We start from the raw sequence: 18,561 nt of genomic DNA, 5'->3' as shown, positions 1-18,561 counted from the left end.
TGCATCAGAGCTGCGGTTGCTGCTAACTCTCTTTAGCCACTGGAGCCACACCCAATTAGGCCTCAGTCCAGCAATGCTCCTGTCCATGCTGTTTACTGTGGCCACATGATTTCCAGCCTCCAGTCGCTGCAGCCTCACACTGGGAGGCAATGAGCCGTAAACTACTGGGCCGTGTTTTATTACAGAGCTTTAGATAGGTTGCGTGGCATTATGTCTTGATCCATAAGGATGTTGACATTAATCCTATAGGGAATATATAACCACATGTATGAAGTTCACATGCAACAGGGTTACATAATGTCATAATTAAGTGACAAAGTGACTTGCATAATGAATCTTAGTTTATGTGCCAGCTGCTTGAGCATGTTAAGCCTATTTTTGAATATGGCACAGTCCCAATATGCTGAATATATGGATTAATCAGCCTCTGAGCTGTTGAAGTAGTAAAATATGTTGAAGCAAGTTTCAGTTTTTTTCTTAGCTGTCACTTAAAAGAGCCATATGATCACTTTTTGATTGTAAAATATCAGAGCTTCCATTTGATCAATGGACATTTCTATCAGCCATGCTAGCATCACGGCTCAAGATGAATTTTTTACAGACATTCGTAGTTTCCAGAGGATGTATCCTAATGATTGTGGTGATCCCCTGACTTTTCGTCTCGTGCCACCATGAGGAAATTCTAGTTTTTTAGCGAAATGTATTGAAAGAATTGGCATGAAATTTGGTACAGATATTAACATCTTCCTCAGGATGATTTGTAACAACTTCAATGATCCCTTAATGCTTCCTCTAGCGCCATCACCAGGTCATAAGTTTTATTTGTCCAATAAGTGAGTTAATCACTAAATACCTGCAAAATCATGACATTCCCATCAGCATTAGCTCTACTTTGTGTTCAGTACTTATTCGCAAATGTGCGAATTAGTACCCGTGCTAACACGCTGAACTAAGATGGTGAACATGCTAAACATTACCTGCTAAACATCTGCATGTTCTGTTGAACATGTTAGCATACTGAATTGCATTTAGCTCAAAGCAACACCTAACACGCCTAAGTACAGCCTCACTGAGCCACTAAAGAAGCAGCAAGCTGTGAACACAAACGATAAGGTCAATGTTTCCGACTTGTCCAGGGTGCCATTATTGTGCCAAGGTATCACACGTATCTTTAATATCATTTAAAGTTTCTTGATTATAGCCTGTTGCAGTAAAAAAAGGATCGTAAAATATCGCAGGGAAGGACGGAAATTACATGAATCAATGATCGCAACCAAGATTTGAGACCTCATTGTCAACATTTGCTTCCGTAAGCAACATTTTTTCATAGTCTGTGTTTGTTTCGTTAGAGGATAGATGATGCCACATATCACAGCTCAATAAGAGAAACAACTAGCAATGATTGGACAATGATTTCCCCTAACTGAGTCTTGTTTGTATAATGGGAAAGCTGCAGGTGTTTGAACAGCAATAAATTGTACTTGTATATTTCATGCAACTCATGTCTTTCCAGGTCGGGCTTGAAGTTAAACACGTTGTCAACGAGGTGAATTGCAGAGTTTCCGTTCAGAAGAGAACAGTCCATGACCATCTGTGTGTGCAGGCAGGATGTTTGCAGGTCAGTAACTTCGCTGCAGTGGAGGTTGTAGTTCGCTATTGAAAACCTAAATTGATTTGGATCTTCTATAAAGTGTGATATATTTTGTGTTTTTGTCTGTATTTATATCTATTAATGCGTGTGTGTGTGAGTGAGTGAGTGAGTGTGTGTTTTAATGTAGCCGTAAATGCAGTCTGAAGTCATGCTGTGATCTGCTGGGAAGCTGCTCTGGGAACAAGCTGACCGATTCACTGACCGATCCCCCCAGCTCCCCTCCCTTGGGCTTCACGACTTCAGTCTTCAGTTCACCCTCCCTTACTGTGCCTCCTCCTCTCCTCCTTCCTCTCCTTCCCCTATTAGCCTCTTCATCTTCACCTCTCCATCCCTGTCGTCTGTCACCTTTTCTACTTACCCGGCTTGGTCAAGTTGTCTTGTTGGTCGGGTCATATCGCAGCTGCGTCCCCCTGGTCGACCTCTGAGGGAGATAAATAGGCTTGTGTCTTTCTCCTTGAATGTATTTACTTGAGATCCACTGCTGGACTTAAGATGCATCGCAGTCTTTAATAAGCTTTACAATAATCTTTGTAAGTTAAAGCCCCTTCCTTGTTTTGGTTAAAAGCAGTATTTCATGAATCAATCTTTCATATTTTCATTTTAATGCCTTGTTCTAATTCTAGTATAGTGGAAAACATGACATCAGTTGGTCTTAATGGATCTCTGTGACTGCTTCCGATATCTGCCACATGCCCTGTGAACACGCGTCTTTCCTGTGTGAGTTTTAGCGGCTGGCACTGATCTCACACCAACAGACGCATCATTAGTGGCGTCGTGAGGACATAACAACCGACTGTAATGCACCACCGGCGTGGTAACGCTTCACAAACGGATTCAGGAGGCGTGCATTTTAGTTGTGCAATGATTGCTGTATACAGGGTGAGTATTTCAAGAGACAATCCTGTGACCAGAAGGTCACATTTGTGGGTCCTTTAAGAGCAGCTTCCTCGCAACGAATCATTGGCCACAGTTACGCTGTAAGTACATTGTCTTATTGACTTATGTTTCCCTTACAACAGTTGTAGATGTCAGGAGTGCAGTGTCAAGGACAGGAACTCAAATTGGCTTCCCACCTGAGAACAAGGGAAATGTTTTTGTTGGAATGCCTGGCAAAGACAGACGTGCAGCTACCGGGAATTAAACCCCCGGGTTGCAGAGATGAATGGAAACTTTACCCCTTCATCGCCTGTGTGTCCCTGACAAAGCTTGGGTTCTGATCTGGATGGTCGCACTCCATCTGTCCATTCATGTGTTATGAGTTGAAAAAGATGCAAAGTGTAACCCCACGTTATAACAGACAGCAGTTCAAATCAATAATATGGAAACACCATGTGACAGAGACTAGATACCGTACCTGTCTGGCACAACCTGCAACTCTTCAGGTCTTGTGTACTGACTTAAATGTAGTAATTTAGATTATTCCTGAACTGAAAACAAAAAGCAAAAGCCAAAATAATAATTTCTGTTTTGTTAGTGAGACATAATTCATCTGTGGATTCATGTGGCCATGCTGGGTAAACAGACGCGGTGTTCTGCATGGGAATGCTTCCCAGTCTCCAAGTCTCAGTCTATTAATAACCATGTTGTCCCTATGGTGTCTTACTGACTGAGTCTCCAGGGAGGGAGGGTGGGGGAACCAGGCCTGTTCCCAGAGGATGATATGTTTATTGATTTATACCAATATTGCCTCTACTGCTGTCTCATGTATTTTCATACAGAACTAAAGCTTCCTCCCTTATAAAAGTACACCAGCGAATGTTAGTGACGTTAGTCATCACTGCACTGAACATAGTTGCGTAAATATATATAATATATGAAATGTGTGGGTAATTTTGTTTTTTAGTCAGCAAGCTAATACTAACCAAGTTAGCCAGCTAATGATGATTAGCCGATGACAGGCACATTATGCTGCTTTGGATAACGTTACCTGTGCTGTAGGTGACAAAATACTTCAAGCAATTGAGGTTTTCTTGAAGCAATTCCTCAAGGCAGTGTTCGATCTAAGATTATTTTGTCACACATCAGTGAAACAGAATCAAACTGGTCAATATCGCCCTGCCAACACTGGTATTGGCAGTTTCAGTGTTACAGTTAGTCAGTAGCATATAACTTTGCATCCAGACTGTGGAAACAATATGAGAGATGCATCTTCAATGTGAAGCGATTCAAATAGTAGTGCTGCAACAAATAAATCTGAATTGATTAATAATATATTTTTATCAATACATTTTCAGATGTTATGCAATCAAAATCGCTGCATTGCTGTGAAGTTAAAAGCTCCCAAGGCTAGCAATGCATGGAATAATAATAATGATGATAATAATAAACGTTATTTGTTTTGCACCTTTCATACAGGAATTGCAGCTCAAAGTGCTTTACAACAAATAAATCACATGCACCAAGTGAGAGCTTTACATAGAAAAGACAGAATGGACATAAAAACAGATGAAAAGTGAATGTAGAATAAGTTAGAAAGTAAAACCCACTTTATGATAAGGATCATAAGGATGAAAATAAAAAATATAGACAAGGCATAAAACCACACATTAAGATATTACAATCTCGGTACAAATGAGGTAGAATAAGGATTAAATTAAAAATAAGGATAAAGCATCATATCATAGTATAAAATAAAAATCTAGGTAAAAATGGATTACTTAGAATCCATAAAATCAAGTAAAATACAACGTTTTAAAACACTTTACTGTTGGCGTCACTGTATCATGACATGTCATGACACATCATGTGTCACGACAAACAGTTTATCCGTCCACCCTGTACTTCTGTGTGTGTGTTGCCAGATACAGTCGGTGAACAAATATTAGGTTTGGTGTCTGTATGGGCACTTTGGTATCAAGCCTGGCAATTGTGACTGCAAGTTACATACATGTATGGTATTATGGTATTGAACTCATAGTTCTTTAAGAGGGCGAGAAGACAAACAGCACCTGAGTTGTTGTTGTGTGACTTACCAACTTTGGCTCCCCTCCTCTCTGCAGCCCCCCTGACATTTAGGTCGCTATGGTAACAGGGGCGTCCCGCCTCAGTGGGTAGAGGGTGATTTGCCGGTCCGGGAATGTTGCCTGTGGCGTGTACTTCACCTCTTGACCATGTGGACCTGGATGATAGATTTCTTTCTCTCTTTCTTTTTTTTTTCCATTTTCTTCTTCCACATGTACTTGGTGGAATTTAGGTCAATATACTGTATACACACTGTATACATATACTACTTTTTAGATGAGTGTGTAAAGGTGGCTCAGATTTTTTTCTTTGTATGTATGTAAACTAGCACGACACTGGTCTTGCGGCTTTCAGTACATTTAAATGGTCTCACTGCATCTAGTTGATGTTGCATATTGTTTTATTATTGTGTTATAATTATTACTGTACCTAAAAAAGTCTTTCACCACATCCTTTGTATGGTATTGCATCTGACCGATAATCTGACCCTGCAGCTAGCGTTGCTAAATAATACAGCATGCAAAACACCAGGGCACCAGGTTTCCTTTTGTTACTACAGGTGCTATTTGTGTCAGGTCCAGACCTCATTTTCATTCTTCTTCTACTTCAGGACATCTACTGTAACATCTGTCGCACACTGTCTGCAAATTATTGTATTCTGCTTGATTTCTAACTTTTTGAAAGTGTCTTAGATGTGAATGATGCCTCCCTTAATCTGACTAATTTCCGCAGTTTAGTGCTTCTCCCGTTTTGTTGTCTGTCTTATTTTGCATGTGGTTTAGTGCATTCGATCAGTGACACCTGAGTAAGCGGCACTAATTAACATGCAGTGATGCTCGCAATGCACTTTAAGTCATGACAATTAAATGTATTCTATATTGAGACAAGCTATATAGCTGAATCCTTATCGTACATGTCTATCAACGTGTCTATGTCACTTATATTGTTAGCCCCTAAACTAATCCCTGACATTTCGCCCTGTAACTCTACCTGCCACACACACACACACGGTACAAACACACTTACACACCAATGAAGTGGAATCTAGTGAAAGTCGAGCCCGCTTGTTAATTACAATAACTCCATCTGATTCCTTTTATATTCGATGTCCTTGTTTCGGAACATGTTTCATAACCAGGGCTGTTATTTTTATATACACACCGTTTCAGTGATACTGGCTCATATCCAGTTTGGAATATGCTGTTGTGAGCACCTTTAAAAGGCAGTGCTGTAACTGCAGCATTTTTAAACTACATGTTTCAAAGGATTTAATTTATATTAGTGACATAACTTTTGTGGTTTTCAAAACTAGGATATATTTTCCAATACACTGTCTGTATTGAGTGAAACTCGTTTGGTTTGGTTTTCATTTGGCAGTTTTCTCCATTGGTTTATCAGAGCAGTGAGACTGAACCGTACTGTAACGTGCAGTAAAAACAATAAGTTAAAAGAGGCTAAAAGCCTGTGGAAAAAGCTGCAGAGCAGGGTAATAATTCTCTGTGGGTTCATCATGGCAAGAACCCTCTTTAAAGAGGAGCTTTAAAGTCAAAAACAGAGACATGTACAGAGAAAATGTTCAAGTGTAGCATCCAGTTACATACATATACATTGTGTGTGTGTGACTGTGTTTCAAGCCATCTTTAAAAGGCGTGTGTGTGTGTTCGAGGCGGGTCGAGGGTGGTGTTAGTGATCAAGCAGCGGATTGGAGGGGATTATTTCTCAGCTGCGTCTGCCTATGCTCCCTGCAGGAAGTATTCTCCTCGAAATGCCATCAGCTGTTGAATACAGGATACAGGATGGGATGGAGCAATACGGCACCCAGGATTATCTGTGTAGCTGTGTTTTTACCGCTGTATATTGTATGAACTAGAAAAATAAAAACCAAAATAAACTGAACAGCTATTTTTCTTTTGAGCAAGTTTATACTGAAAGTTTTTTTTTTAATTCCGCCTGATGACAGTATTGATGCATTATGATCAGCTCCAACATCAAAAAACTTAATTTCCATCCAGCAATTTTATATAATGAGTCAACACTGGCACCAGAAACAGGATAGTAGGATTTCCTAATTGTTCTACAAATGCAAACTTGACAGAATAATTAGAAAATAAAAAGATAAAAACACATATTCTCAAGGTTGTAATTGTTTTATTAGATCAAAGGGTACGCAGCTGTTCGTTTTTTTATCATCAGTTTTTAAGAGCCATCTAGCTATATGAGATAATGAGAGATAATATTCTAACATAGACTGAAGGACAGTTGTTTTTCTTTCACATCATCACTTCAAATGAAATTTTCAACAACCTGGTTGAAAAATGAGTGCGGTCCAGCTGTTTTTCCGGGGATTGTTTTTGCCAAACGTTGTCCTTGTGTGCAGCACATGCAGCCTTGGCAGAGTCTTTTAGGAAAACAAGGCATCCCCAAGGGCACACACAGCTCTTGGCCTACTAACTTCCTGCTCAATACACTCCTTCACTTCCTACACTTCCTCATTCCCTGCAACCTTGTCGCAAAACACATTTGCTTAATCAAATGGGTGACGATATGAAATGAAAAATTAGGCCAGCACATAGATGTGTGCGTGGACTCCCACTCGCCACATTTTACATGCATGCTTAAGAAGGAATCAAAAATGTCATGTGATGTCACTTGACTGGCAGCTGCTGGCTTGATCGTGGGTGACCTTAGATCTACTCAAAATAGAGCAAGGGGGTATTTGCAGGTTCACATCCACGACTTACAACCCTGCTGAATGTGTGTGCTTGCGAGTGTGTGTGTGTGTGAGACAAGAAACGGGATGACCTGGTGTCAGTCTAACCCTCGTGAGGTGTCATCCGAGGAATGCATGACAAAACAGGGGAGCGGTTTTAGACCATAACGTCACTCCTGAAAACTCTGCAGCCACAGCAAAGGAAAGCCCATGAGGTCAACCCAAGAAATGCAAAAAAGTTCTCACCTCAGTGTGAGTGATCGTACAGAGTGTGGTGATGCTACTGTTGGTGATTGCAGAAGTTAATATTAGTAACTTTGGATAGCACTCGGGTTTGCCCCTGAGTTCCTGTTTTTTTGTTTACATGTTGCCTTGCCCACTGATGTGATATTGACTGCAATAATGGCTTATGATACCACTGACTTATCTAACACCCTGCTTCCGTGTATCTGCATTTGAAAAGTAAATTTCATGAAGCTACACACACTATGCACATGAGAAAAATTGTGTTTATTGCCCTGATATATAGATAATTGCATCCGCCTGAATTTGATCTTTAAGCAATACCGTAAACGCTTTCATCAATTTCCATAATTATAATTTTTGTCAGTTTCTACGTTGAATTTATTTTCTGAGCTGGCCTTTTGCTTTCAAGTGTCAAATGCAATGCCTATACTAGAGTTTTTTTTAGGACACAACTCTATTATCAATATGAACTCATAAACATTGACATTTAGACCACAAACAGCCTCACGTTCATTAAAAAATTAGGCTGCATAGGTGGGGGCATGTTGATTTAGGTATTAGCGAGACGATGATGTCCAGTTTGACAAATGGATCCATGAGTTTGACGTCTAATCAAAAACACTCTACAGAGGTTTATAATGCTATCACGCAGGATTTTACAACTCTGGAAAGTTAATTTATGCTTCAACACTTGACTGTCTCTTGACTTCATTTACCACACTTAAGCTTACAACAACATCCTAAATTAATACCATGGTGACAGTTAGAACTGAAGACAGCGCGATCAGTGAGCACCGAGATCGAGAGAGTCACACAAATGATCACATAAGTACATCAAAGCAAAATGTACACTAATATACTGTATCTCACCAGTAGTGAAGTATCACACCCACTATGTGCGTCAGCCCTCGATGTCGCCCATGACATAACTGTATGTGAGAGCGATAGCTGTGACCCGCAACAACCATCTCCGTCGTGAGACTGCAGAGTGACTGAACGTAGATTAAACGTAGTAATAACAACGAAAGACACCACATCTGTTTTTCTGAGGTGCAGAAATAAGACGGGCTTATTTTGAGCAGCAGTGAAGATCTCAAACAGTCAAATTAAAGTCACGTTCGGGTTGAATGTCTCAGGTGGGCATTTTGTGTCAGAAATCAGTGATTCAGATCAGAATTGAGAAAATGTGGCCGTACACAGATTGGTGTCACCCGTCAGAAATCATCTGACCTGTGTCACATGTGAGAGCAGAAATCCACACTCGCTGTCAGCTGCAGTGTGACTGAAACCCACTCAGCCATGCTTCGACCCTGACATGCCGCAGTTAGCAGTGACACTGATAAAATTAGTCGGAGCAGTTAACATGACGTGGCATGTTGACTTGGATGATGCTGCTGCTGACGAGTCTCTGGTGTCAGTGTGTCTGTTTCCTTGTCGACTTTGAATACATATAAGGGCGATCATCCTGTGTGACTGTCTATGACCTGCAATCCTGTTTCCTAATCTGCAAACATCTAAAAAGCTCATTTACATGCACTCCACTCATTCATTTCATATGTTCAGTTAGCAGCCCTCCTATTTTTGCCCTCCACATATTACACATTGATGATTTACCAAAACTGACTGTATTCTGCAATGATCAAGCTTTTCAACAAGTGTGCATTTCTTACACATTATATGCTGCATCAAAGCTGAAAATTATTTGAAATCATTATTCAGAACAATACAACCAAGGTTAAAATTGTTTTGGGGAAAAAAAAACTTATTGTTGTTGTTCTGAATTTGAACTTGATGAACTTGTGCTTTTAGAGAATATGTAGGTTTGATTCCATGACAAGACAAAGCAGAAATGAAATATAATATTAATAATTATGTTCTCATTAGTGTATAATCGTCTTGAAAGAAGAATCATTATATAGCCCTTTTTATAAAATGTACATATACATATAGTCAGCTTTTATTTTGTATTTCTCTATTTCTGAATTTCCCCGGCTGGGGATTAATTAATCTTATCTTATCTTATCTTATCTTATCTTATCTTATCTTATCTTTTGTTAGGATCCTCTTCCTCACAGTTCACTAGTAGCCCAGAACGGACAAAGCAAACCATGGCTCTAGAGCACACCTTTCACTTCTCTCACAAGTTTCTCAGCCACTGCAGGTTCTCCTACACACTTTAAGATGCTGCAATGTGACATCAGTATGTCATTGCAAAATAAATTGTAATGTCTTGAGCGCCACAAAGAAATGGTTTATCACCTTTATAATCCCTAGTGGGTTTCAGTCAAATCCTGAATGCCTCTCCCTCCATGGCATCGTTCATGCGCTTGTCACTGTTTATTTCTTGTATTCATTAGGACTTCAGTGTGAGAAAACATCACAACCCAGCCTATCAAAAAAGTGCGAGTAAACATGATTTATTAATAGACTTCATTTGGTACAGAAACACAGTTCCATAAGATTGCAGCCTGGGTGGTTTGTGGTTGTCCGTGAATCTGATGGATGACAAATGTCTCATGGGAATGCTGTCCAACCTCAGCTGCCAGAAAACTCTGAAAGCTTTAGATTCAGTTATGCTGGAAGGACATTTTCCTCATATTATTCTGTGCCATGAAGAAATTCACATCTGACATCTAATAGGTCACAGTGCTATTAGATGATTGCCTTTGTTTACATGAATTATACTAATTAAAGTGGTAATGATTAATAGAGTTGGACCTTTTGTTGCATGGTATCTCTGTGTGTGTATGGGTTTCCTCAGGGTGCTCCACTTTCTTCCCACAGTCCAAAGACATCCAGTCCAGGTTGCTTTGTCTTACCCATTCAGCTTATTGTTGGCATATGTGTGGCTGCCACACTGTGCATACACAAGGTAAGAGATGGTGTGGTTGTACCAACACAGGGAGTGTAATAACTTCCTGACGTTGTTTGTCTCTTTTGCAGGCATGTTTACATATATACAATAATGACATTGTAAGCAGAGCTACCTGCCATGTTTCCCTCCAGATGCACATAAAGGTGAGTTCAGGGGGGAACCACAGGTTTTAGTTGAGCGAACAAAATTTGCATCTTTTAGTGCATGCAAGAGAAAATCCACTATTTGCCGTGGCTCTTTCCAACTAGACCATAGGTGCTTTGGCAAATAACCAAAATATTTGATCCTGACAAAGTAATTGGTTGGTGCAATATTTAAAATAGCTTGTTTGTTTTGAGCTGCAACAGTGGCTGTGGCCAGCAAATTAAAATTTTGTTTTCTGGCTTCAGTCGGTCAGTAATGGTAAAAAAGAGTCCAAAAGAACATTAATGTTAAACAATAAAGCCAAGCCTTTTTTGACTTGATACTAGATTTTACCTTCCCTCGCTTGGTGTTGTTTGTCACTCAGACCGTCAAACTTCAGGAAAACTGTTCTGACTCTGCAGTAATGAATGTGGTGCATAAGTTAGGATAATATATTGAATTTGGTGCAATACAAAAACAAGGCAACCTGCAGACATCAAAATTGCGACAGAGGTGAATCAACACCTCTCTGATTATCACATTATAAACTTCACAAAAGTAGTTATTTTTGCAGAGCCGCGTCTAACCTCTGCATGTCCCAAGGACCCTGTCCTGTATTTTGCAGTTAAACGTGTAATAGCTTTGAGTCCACCTTGACTTTGGTTTAGTCGGCTGTTCTCCCTGCTCTAATTCTCTTCTCTGATGTCTGTTCTGCCCGACTCTGAACGTGTCACTCCATTTTACAACTCCGTTTTTGTCTCTGCTGCCTCTCTCTCCGTCTGTCTCTAACCCCCCACACACATACAAATCAAAGCCCCCACACCCAAGAACATACTCACACACAGATATTCTCTCCTCATGTGTTTATTTTGGTGGGGTGACTGACTGACTGCTCTGAAGGCCGGAAGAGAGGGAAGGAGGGGCGTGGGAGGGACCTGGCAAACACAGGGAGTAGGGAGAGAGAGAGAGAGGGAGACACCGAGTGGGTAGTGAGCAGCTATAAAAGAGGGTGCTGGAGCTGTCAGTGGCATTAGCCTCAGCAGGTTGAGATTCACACACACACAAAAAACGAGAAACAGCCAGAGAGGAAGGAGACATCAGGCAGCAGCGGCTGAAACAGAAGCACTCACACCGAGGAGTGAAGAGCAGAGGCTGACCAGAGCTTGTTTCTTTAAGACTAATCTCCAGTGTGCCTGGACTTGGAGGTTTGAGGAGTGTTTGTGTGGCTTGACTTTGGATGAACTCTTGCTTTGCTGCTCCTGAGACAGAGACTTCGCTTCAAATAGGACAAGGCACCAGAAAGACCAGTTACAGACGGAGACGTGCACAGACAGCAGCTGTCTTATTCCAGCTGTGTTGGCTCCTGGTGCTACATTTGATTTCACCTAGAGTTAATTTTGTACCCATTTGGGCTTCTGTTCGACCAATGGCTGCTGTGCGTCAGATGGTTATGGAGGCCTCCGGCTTCCACGTCCTGCCGGCCCACCTTATGGCCTCAGCTATGGAGGAGTTCCCCCAGCAGCTGCCTGTCCCCAAGGGCCCAGCAAGGGGCAAGAGCCGCTCCCGCCGATCGCGCGAGGCTCGCTTCAAGACGCAGCCCGTCACCTTTGCTGAGATCGCAGAGGTAGAGGAAGAGGGTTCCTCACCCCTGGAGGAGGAGCGGGCCCGTCGTTCCTTCCTGCAGTCCCTGGAGAACCTGCGGCGGAGCACGCAGACCCTCCACTGCCCGCCAGCTGCCCATCACAGCTGCACCCCCACACCCACACAGGCCAGCCTGGACTCCAGTGACTCCGACTCCACCCAATGAGTGGTGGGACACACCTGGCACACATGTTCCGCACTTCTCCTTGACGCCGCTTCGAAAGGAGGCCAACTGAACTGAACCAAACTGGCATGTTTGCCAGCCTGCCTGTGTGTGTGTAAGCTGCTGCTGTTATACAAAAGTCTGCATTTAATATATACTAACATATCAACATACAGTATATAGCTCGAGGATGCACTTGATGCATATCTGTAAAGATCTCTACCAGTGCCACAGGCTGGTTATACTGCTGTATAGATACGATAAGTGTAAAAGTAGCAGATGACGCAGTGTTGAACACACCACTCTTCAAATGTATTCCTTTTCTACTGTAGATGTCTATGAGTAATGATGGAAGATGGTGATATTTTTCCACTTTAAAGTTGTATAGGTATTTTTGTTTCAATCCAGATTTTTCTACTTGACCAGTCACCATAGAAAAGACTGCTGAAAGATGTTGTTGTGACCTACCACGCTGTACATACTTTGACTAAGCAATGTACTGAGCATCAAAAGTGACCTGGCCGTCACTGAAGAAGTAGAGTACTGTTACAAAGCTTTGTCAGGAGTTCAAGCTCTTGTTTTCCAGCTTCACAGTGAATGAAATCTCTGCTCTTGCTTCAATTTCTGAGCAAAAAAATGCCTTTATTTATTCTCTTATTTTGTTCATAACCAATGGAGTTGTAGATGTGTTGTATTGCTCTTCTAAAGTCACCTTGACTTTCAAAGAAAATCATAACCTTTATACTGTATATTTGTTTTACTTTATACATATATGTTACAATGTTTGTTCTATGTACTTTAATAAATATTTTCAAGTACTTTGAATCATTTTCTATTTTTGTTTCATTTAGGAAGTGCAATTGTTTAAACAAAATACTATTAGTCAGCAATGAGTTGTGTTTCATCCATGACATCATCTGAGCTGACACTGTGATCCAACATTATTGACACTTAGCCAACAGGACAAGACGTGCAAAGGTCAATAAGTCGCAGCACTAAGACAATTGATCTGAGAAAAAATTACTGACCATTAAGGGACAGAGACATGATGAGTGAGGAGATAAAATACAAAATCAGAAAAGTTTATGACAAAATCAGGAATACACAAAGAAGGAAGTTACAAGATCCTGGGAAGTGATGTGTAGACTTTACTGGCTGTCCATCTCCATTGTTTTTGTTAAGGTAAACTGATGTCAGACCCACATGTAAACACTCAATACTGGCGCTGCGTCTACGGCATGCTTGCTTGGCTGGTGACGCACTTCCAGTAATGTCAGGTTGTCATCAGCAAACTCAGCCACAGCAACCACCAGTCTGCTGAGAGAAGTGCCCTCCAGAGCCCCACAGAGATCCACTGCATCCATCCCTGCTGTTGCTAATAACCCTACTCTCCTAATCCACTCCGTGACAAGTGAAACGTGATGCATGACTTCCATCCGAGCGCGGGTCAGCAGACTGAGACAATTGCTGCATGGGCTTTAGTTGAGAACCTGCTAGGGTTGCTTGTGGTTTGACTAAAAATAGACTCTTGATTAAGTAAAGCTGGAAGATGAGAGACGTTCTCTCCGGAGAATGGCTTAAGCGCTGGGCTATGATGCGTGTGCCGTGAGGAGATGTAATCACAGAGGGACACAGACTCCAGATCAGTGTTGGTGAGACAGAAAGAGATGGCAGTGAGAGGGGAACATAAGACTGGTGTTACTTTATATTTTTCTAATTTTCAACATATCCAAAAATACCAAAACCAACAATACGTTAGTCTGTCTTGCTCTACTTTCTGACTTCCTTTCTCTGTCTGTGATCCTCAGCCCCAAGCCCATTGGTTCCCACTGAGGACACACTGTAGGACTCAAAAAATGATTTGCAAATATAGAGTTCCTTTGTTTTAAAAGGTTAACTATTCTCAGCTGGGCACTGTAGTTATTAGCAAACGTGACTCACAATGAGGGATTACAACCCCAATTCCAAAAAAGTTTGGACGCTGTGTAAAACATAAATAAAGCAGAACTTGCAAACAAACTGTGTTTACCGTCCATGGATTTACAAAATGTTCCTGAGCCCACGTAGTAACATCCTTTATACAATCATGTGTTCACAAACCTCGCTCCATCCTCACTGTGAACCACTGAGCTTTTCCAGGATGCTCCTTTCATACCCAATCATGATACTATCACCTGTTACCAATCAGCCTGTTTACCTGTGGAATGATCCAAACAGGTGTTTTAGGAGTGTTCCACAACTTTTGTTGCTCCTGTCCCAACTTGTTTGAAACATGCTGCTGGCATCAAATTCAGAATAAGCATATGAAGTTAACGAGTTTATATACATTATATGTATTGTCCTTGTACTGTTTCCAATTGAGTATATGGCAGCAAGGATTAGCAAATTTCAGTGTCCCAAGTTTTTTGGAGCCAGGGTTATAACACATATTCAATGCTGTAGTGAGTATTTATGGCTGGAAAAAAAAAGGAAAGGAAGAAAGGAAGGAATATGTAGCTCATGTTTGTGTTTAAATCGTTTTTGGACAACAATGAAAGTCTATGGCATTGAGGAATACGATATCAGATTACACAGGTGGTGCTTGTTTGTATCAGTTCAGTCTTGGTTTGAGTCTTCCGGTACAGAATATTGCCATCCGTTCCTTCACCTATTACACATTTTGATGTCTGCACACAGTTCTCATATTTTTATGCAAAAGAAACAACATTTGCAGCAGAAAGAAAAGCATGTCATCATGAACTTACAGGCTGTGACAACCCTGACCCGTGTGCTGCATCTGATATGAAACAGAGCACAACTGCCCTTCTATTAGCAACGGTCGCCTCCTGCCTCCCAGCCAATGGGGAGGATGGACAAAGACCAGCTGGTAGCACATGAAAGGTCTCCATACCTCTTTCCTCATCTCTCACAAAAACACACACATTAGTCATTGTTTGTTGAGTGCCTGTAGAGCTGTCATACTTCCACTAACCACATCCACAGGAGAATTACGGCCTGTTTTCATGTGTGACAGTGCAACTCTTGAAGCATTTGCGTCACTGAGATTTTGCCAAAGGAGTGTGGGACAGTTTTGAGCAGCAGACAGAGATGGAGATAAGAGAAGCATATTTCTCATCATGTGCTGAGGTGACAGACTGATCTGAGTTCATGCCTCCACTTCTCCCCACCAAATCTAATGTATGGTGATGCTTCCTTTCTATTTGGTTTCACAGTCTGAGTCTGTGATCTCGTTTCTCAGTACCTGACAATGAGTCAGGCAGTTAAACTGTTTGACGTGTAACATGTGAAAGAGGAAATTATAGCTTTTGTGACGTAACAACAGACATGTAGACGCTACAATACCTCAGCAAGATGGATTACCATGTCACACTTTGTTTAAGGTTAAAACATCATGTGCAGAATTGTCTTTTGTTATGAATCACAGAGCATTCTGATAAACTTAGAGATAGAGACGACTGATGCGTGTAAAAACGTCACGTAGCATAAAACAAACTCTGTATGTGCTGCTTGCTTTTCAGTGAAAAGGATATCCTGATTAGTCTGTCAATTATCAAAAAGTAACTCGCTCATTTCGTTTTGTTATGATAATCTAGGTGTCATTGTGTCTGCCCATACTGTACTTATCCAAACTTTTCATTTGGAAAGCACATTATTACAAAATGTCCCCAAAACAACACAGTTCTCTGCCTTGTTTGGACTACAAACAAGAGCAGGAGACCAGTCTGCACAGAGGGCGGATTTATTTTTAGGGTCAGGAGAAACAGAAAAGGTTTTCAAGATTGCTCTGAATAAAGAGGGTCCTACGTCACAGACGTAAAGAAGACTTTCATTACAGCTTGGCAAGACTATTCTACAGATGTGCACTCAAACACAGGTCACCATGAATGATATTTGGTTCGATATTTGCATTGGGTCCCCTCTGCCAAGTTGAAAGCATCTGCTCAATGATTCCACCCACCGCCTGAAGAACATTATGGAAAGCAGGCTGCTGGCTGTTGTGTGTTTGTGTGGTTTCTGTCTCAGAACTCATATCCACACTGCCTAACTGCGTTTTGATGAATCAATTGACGTTTATAGCAATGGCTGTATGATGGCCATGTGCCTGGTTGGTGTCAAAGTTGGTAGAGGGTTTGGTGCCAAACCCTCTACCAACTAAAACTAAAAGTCGAAAGAGAAACCAAAAATAGTGGTTGGTTGAAAAATGAAGAAATCAATTCCTAGCATTAACAAAAGTGTTGAGCATTGATTGGTTGAATGATCAGGTCATTTTAGTGTGAAAAACAAGCATGCATTTAACACAAAGTTATGAACATATGCTAGTGTTATGATAAGGAATTCATCATTGGTTTTAAATGTTACAAACTGAAGTATTGGACTTCACTAAGGTCATCAGTATTCAGAAGGATACTAAATTTCATGCCATTCTATCCAATAGTTATTAAGACCTGTCACTCTGGATCAATAATTCTGTGAAAACATCATGAAAACATTATGACTGGGATAATGTCAACCAAACTTGTCCAAATTTGTCTCTTTATTTTGACTGTCCTTGTTTTTGTATGACTCCCCAGGCAATATTTGCTATGATCATCTCTCACTCCACTGACCTCAAGATAACTAACGCTAAGAGCCCATACGTACACTTCTCTGTGTGTGTGTTTGTACACGTGCACATGTATGCACACATTATTTGTGCATCTGTATGTGCATGCAAGTATTTAGTCTTAGCAGCAGCATGTTCTGAACAGCATCCCTGACCTACATCCTGGTCTCATGACTTGGGAGGTGTCTGGTGGGACACAGAAAAGCAGAGTCTAGAACATTCAGCATGCCTCTTTGATCTCTCGCTCTCTATTTCAAAGCTTTTCTAAGCTCTTCATCTCCCCCTGGTGCTGCAGAAAAGAGATGATTATGGATGCAAAACAGAAGGTGACCCACATACCTCCTCTCCCAGTGTTCTATTTCCTTAAATCTTTCTTTTTCTGGTTTGCCGTCTGGCCCTGGGGAGGCGGAGAGAGATTCTACACTTACCTGTCCATTTGACAGATTATCTTAAAAACGGAGAGCTGGGTCCAAGATATACTGCTTGTTTCAAGTATTTTGGTCATAGTTGTTTCCCTTCTCTTTCTCTCTTTTAATGAAGACAGTCATATGCTACCTATCACTACTATGTATGTTATCATATACAATGTTGTGAATTTAGTTCTTCATTTAAACTTGCAAGGTTCATACGAGTTCTGCAGGACTGGGATTCCTCTTTACTGACACCGACTTCTACAGAGTCGTGGGTCCAGCAGCAGTGAGACCAACATGGAGATCTAACTGGAGGACACACAGAGGACACCTTTAGGCTATAAGCATTTTCTGGTCTGCGGACACACTCCGTATATCTTGCTTTGCTTGAAACTGAGGGAACATCGAAAACCCAGTGAGAAGACCCAGACCTCCATATCAAAGCCAAATGTTGCTCTGAATGAGTTTTTCCATTTTAGGCAGTGAGAGACAGAATGGCTGAGGATGCCAAGCTATCATTCTTGCTGCTTTGCTTGGCACACCAGAGCAAGTAGATAGTCATCAGTGGATTGGCATGATAAAAAAAACAAACTGTCTGAGGCCTTTAGCCATTTTTTACTTTATTTCTGTCCTTTAAACACACGGCGGGCATCTTAAACAAAGTACTTCATTAGCTGATAAACCAAATCCCTTCAACATTTCAACAAATAGCATTCATAAGGACATTGCTCTCTGACATGCAGGCTTGATTTTCCCTTATCTGGTAATCCGTGGTCCAGCATGCAGTGTCTTTTTGGAAGTCCAATACTCATTTATCAAATAATCATTTGAATTCAACTTTCAAATCAAGCCTTACTTGTAAGATGTTTCTATAATTCATCCATGTTGCTTTATTCAGTATTTCTCAGTTCAATAGTTATGGCTGGGAAAAATGTTAACTTTAAGCATTAAGAGTGGAAATCCAGGTAGGGTTATGTACTTCTGCAGACGTTGTAAAAGAAGAAAGGGAGCAGCGGTCCCTGGCTGATGTCTCTGGATACAGCAGTTTTACACAAAGCTGTGCACTAGCTAACATTAGCCGTGTAGAGCAGTGAACCTTCACAAAATGACACTATCGCTAACTCAGAGACATGCCGATGTATATTTTTGATCTTCCTCGTTACATTTACATGATGTTT

General features: G+C 41.1%; 1 protein-coding gene across 1 annotated transcript; it reads left to right on the top strand.

Annotated features, from left to right (window-relative positions):
• Window positions 1–11,610: 11,610 nt before the first annotated feature.
• c6h11orf96 (chromosome 6 C11orf96 homolog) lies at window positions 11,611–13,188 on the top strand. Its single transcript, XM_041939567.1, has one exon. It carries the CDS (start codon window positions 11,804–11,806, stop codon window positions 12,371–12,373), a length of 570 nt encoding a protein of 189 aa, XP_041795501.1. The 5' UTR covers window positions 11,611–11,803; the 3' UTR covers window positions 12,374–13,188.
• The last annotated feature ends 5,373 nt before the right edge of the window (window positions 13,189–18,561 follow it).

Source organism: Chelmon rostratus, chromosome 6, assembly GCF_017976325.1.
Source record: "Chelmon rostratus isolate fCheRos1 chromosome 6, fCheRos1.pri, whole genome shotgun sequence".
In the NCBI taxonomy this organism is placed as follows: Eukaryota; Metazoa; Chordata; class Actinopteri; order Chaetodontiformes; family Chaetodontidae; genus Chelmon; species Chelmon rostratus.
This window is presented reverse-complemented; position numbering and strand designations above follow the sequence as displayed.

What these genes read in the sequence shown, in the direction of transcription:
- c6h11orf96 (XM_041939567.1), top strand. Translation starts at nt 11,804, where the DNA reads ATGAACTCTTGCTTTGCTGCTCCTGAGACAGAGACTTCGCTTCAAATA.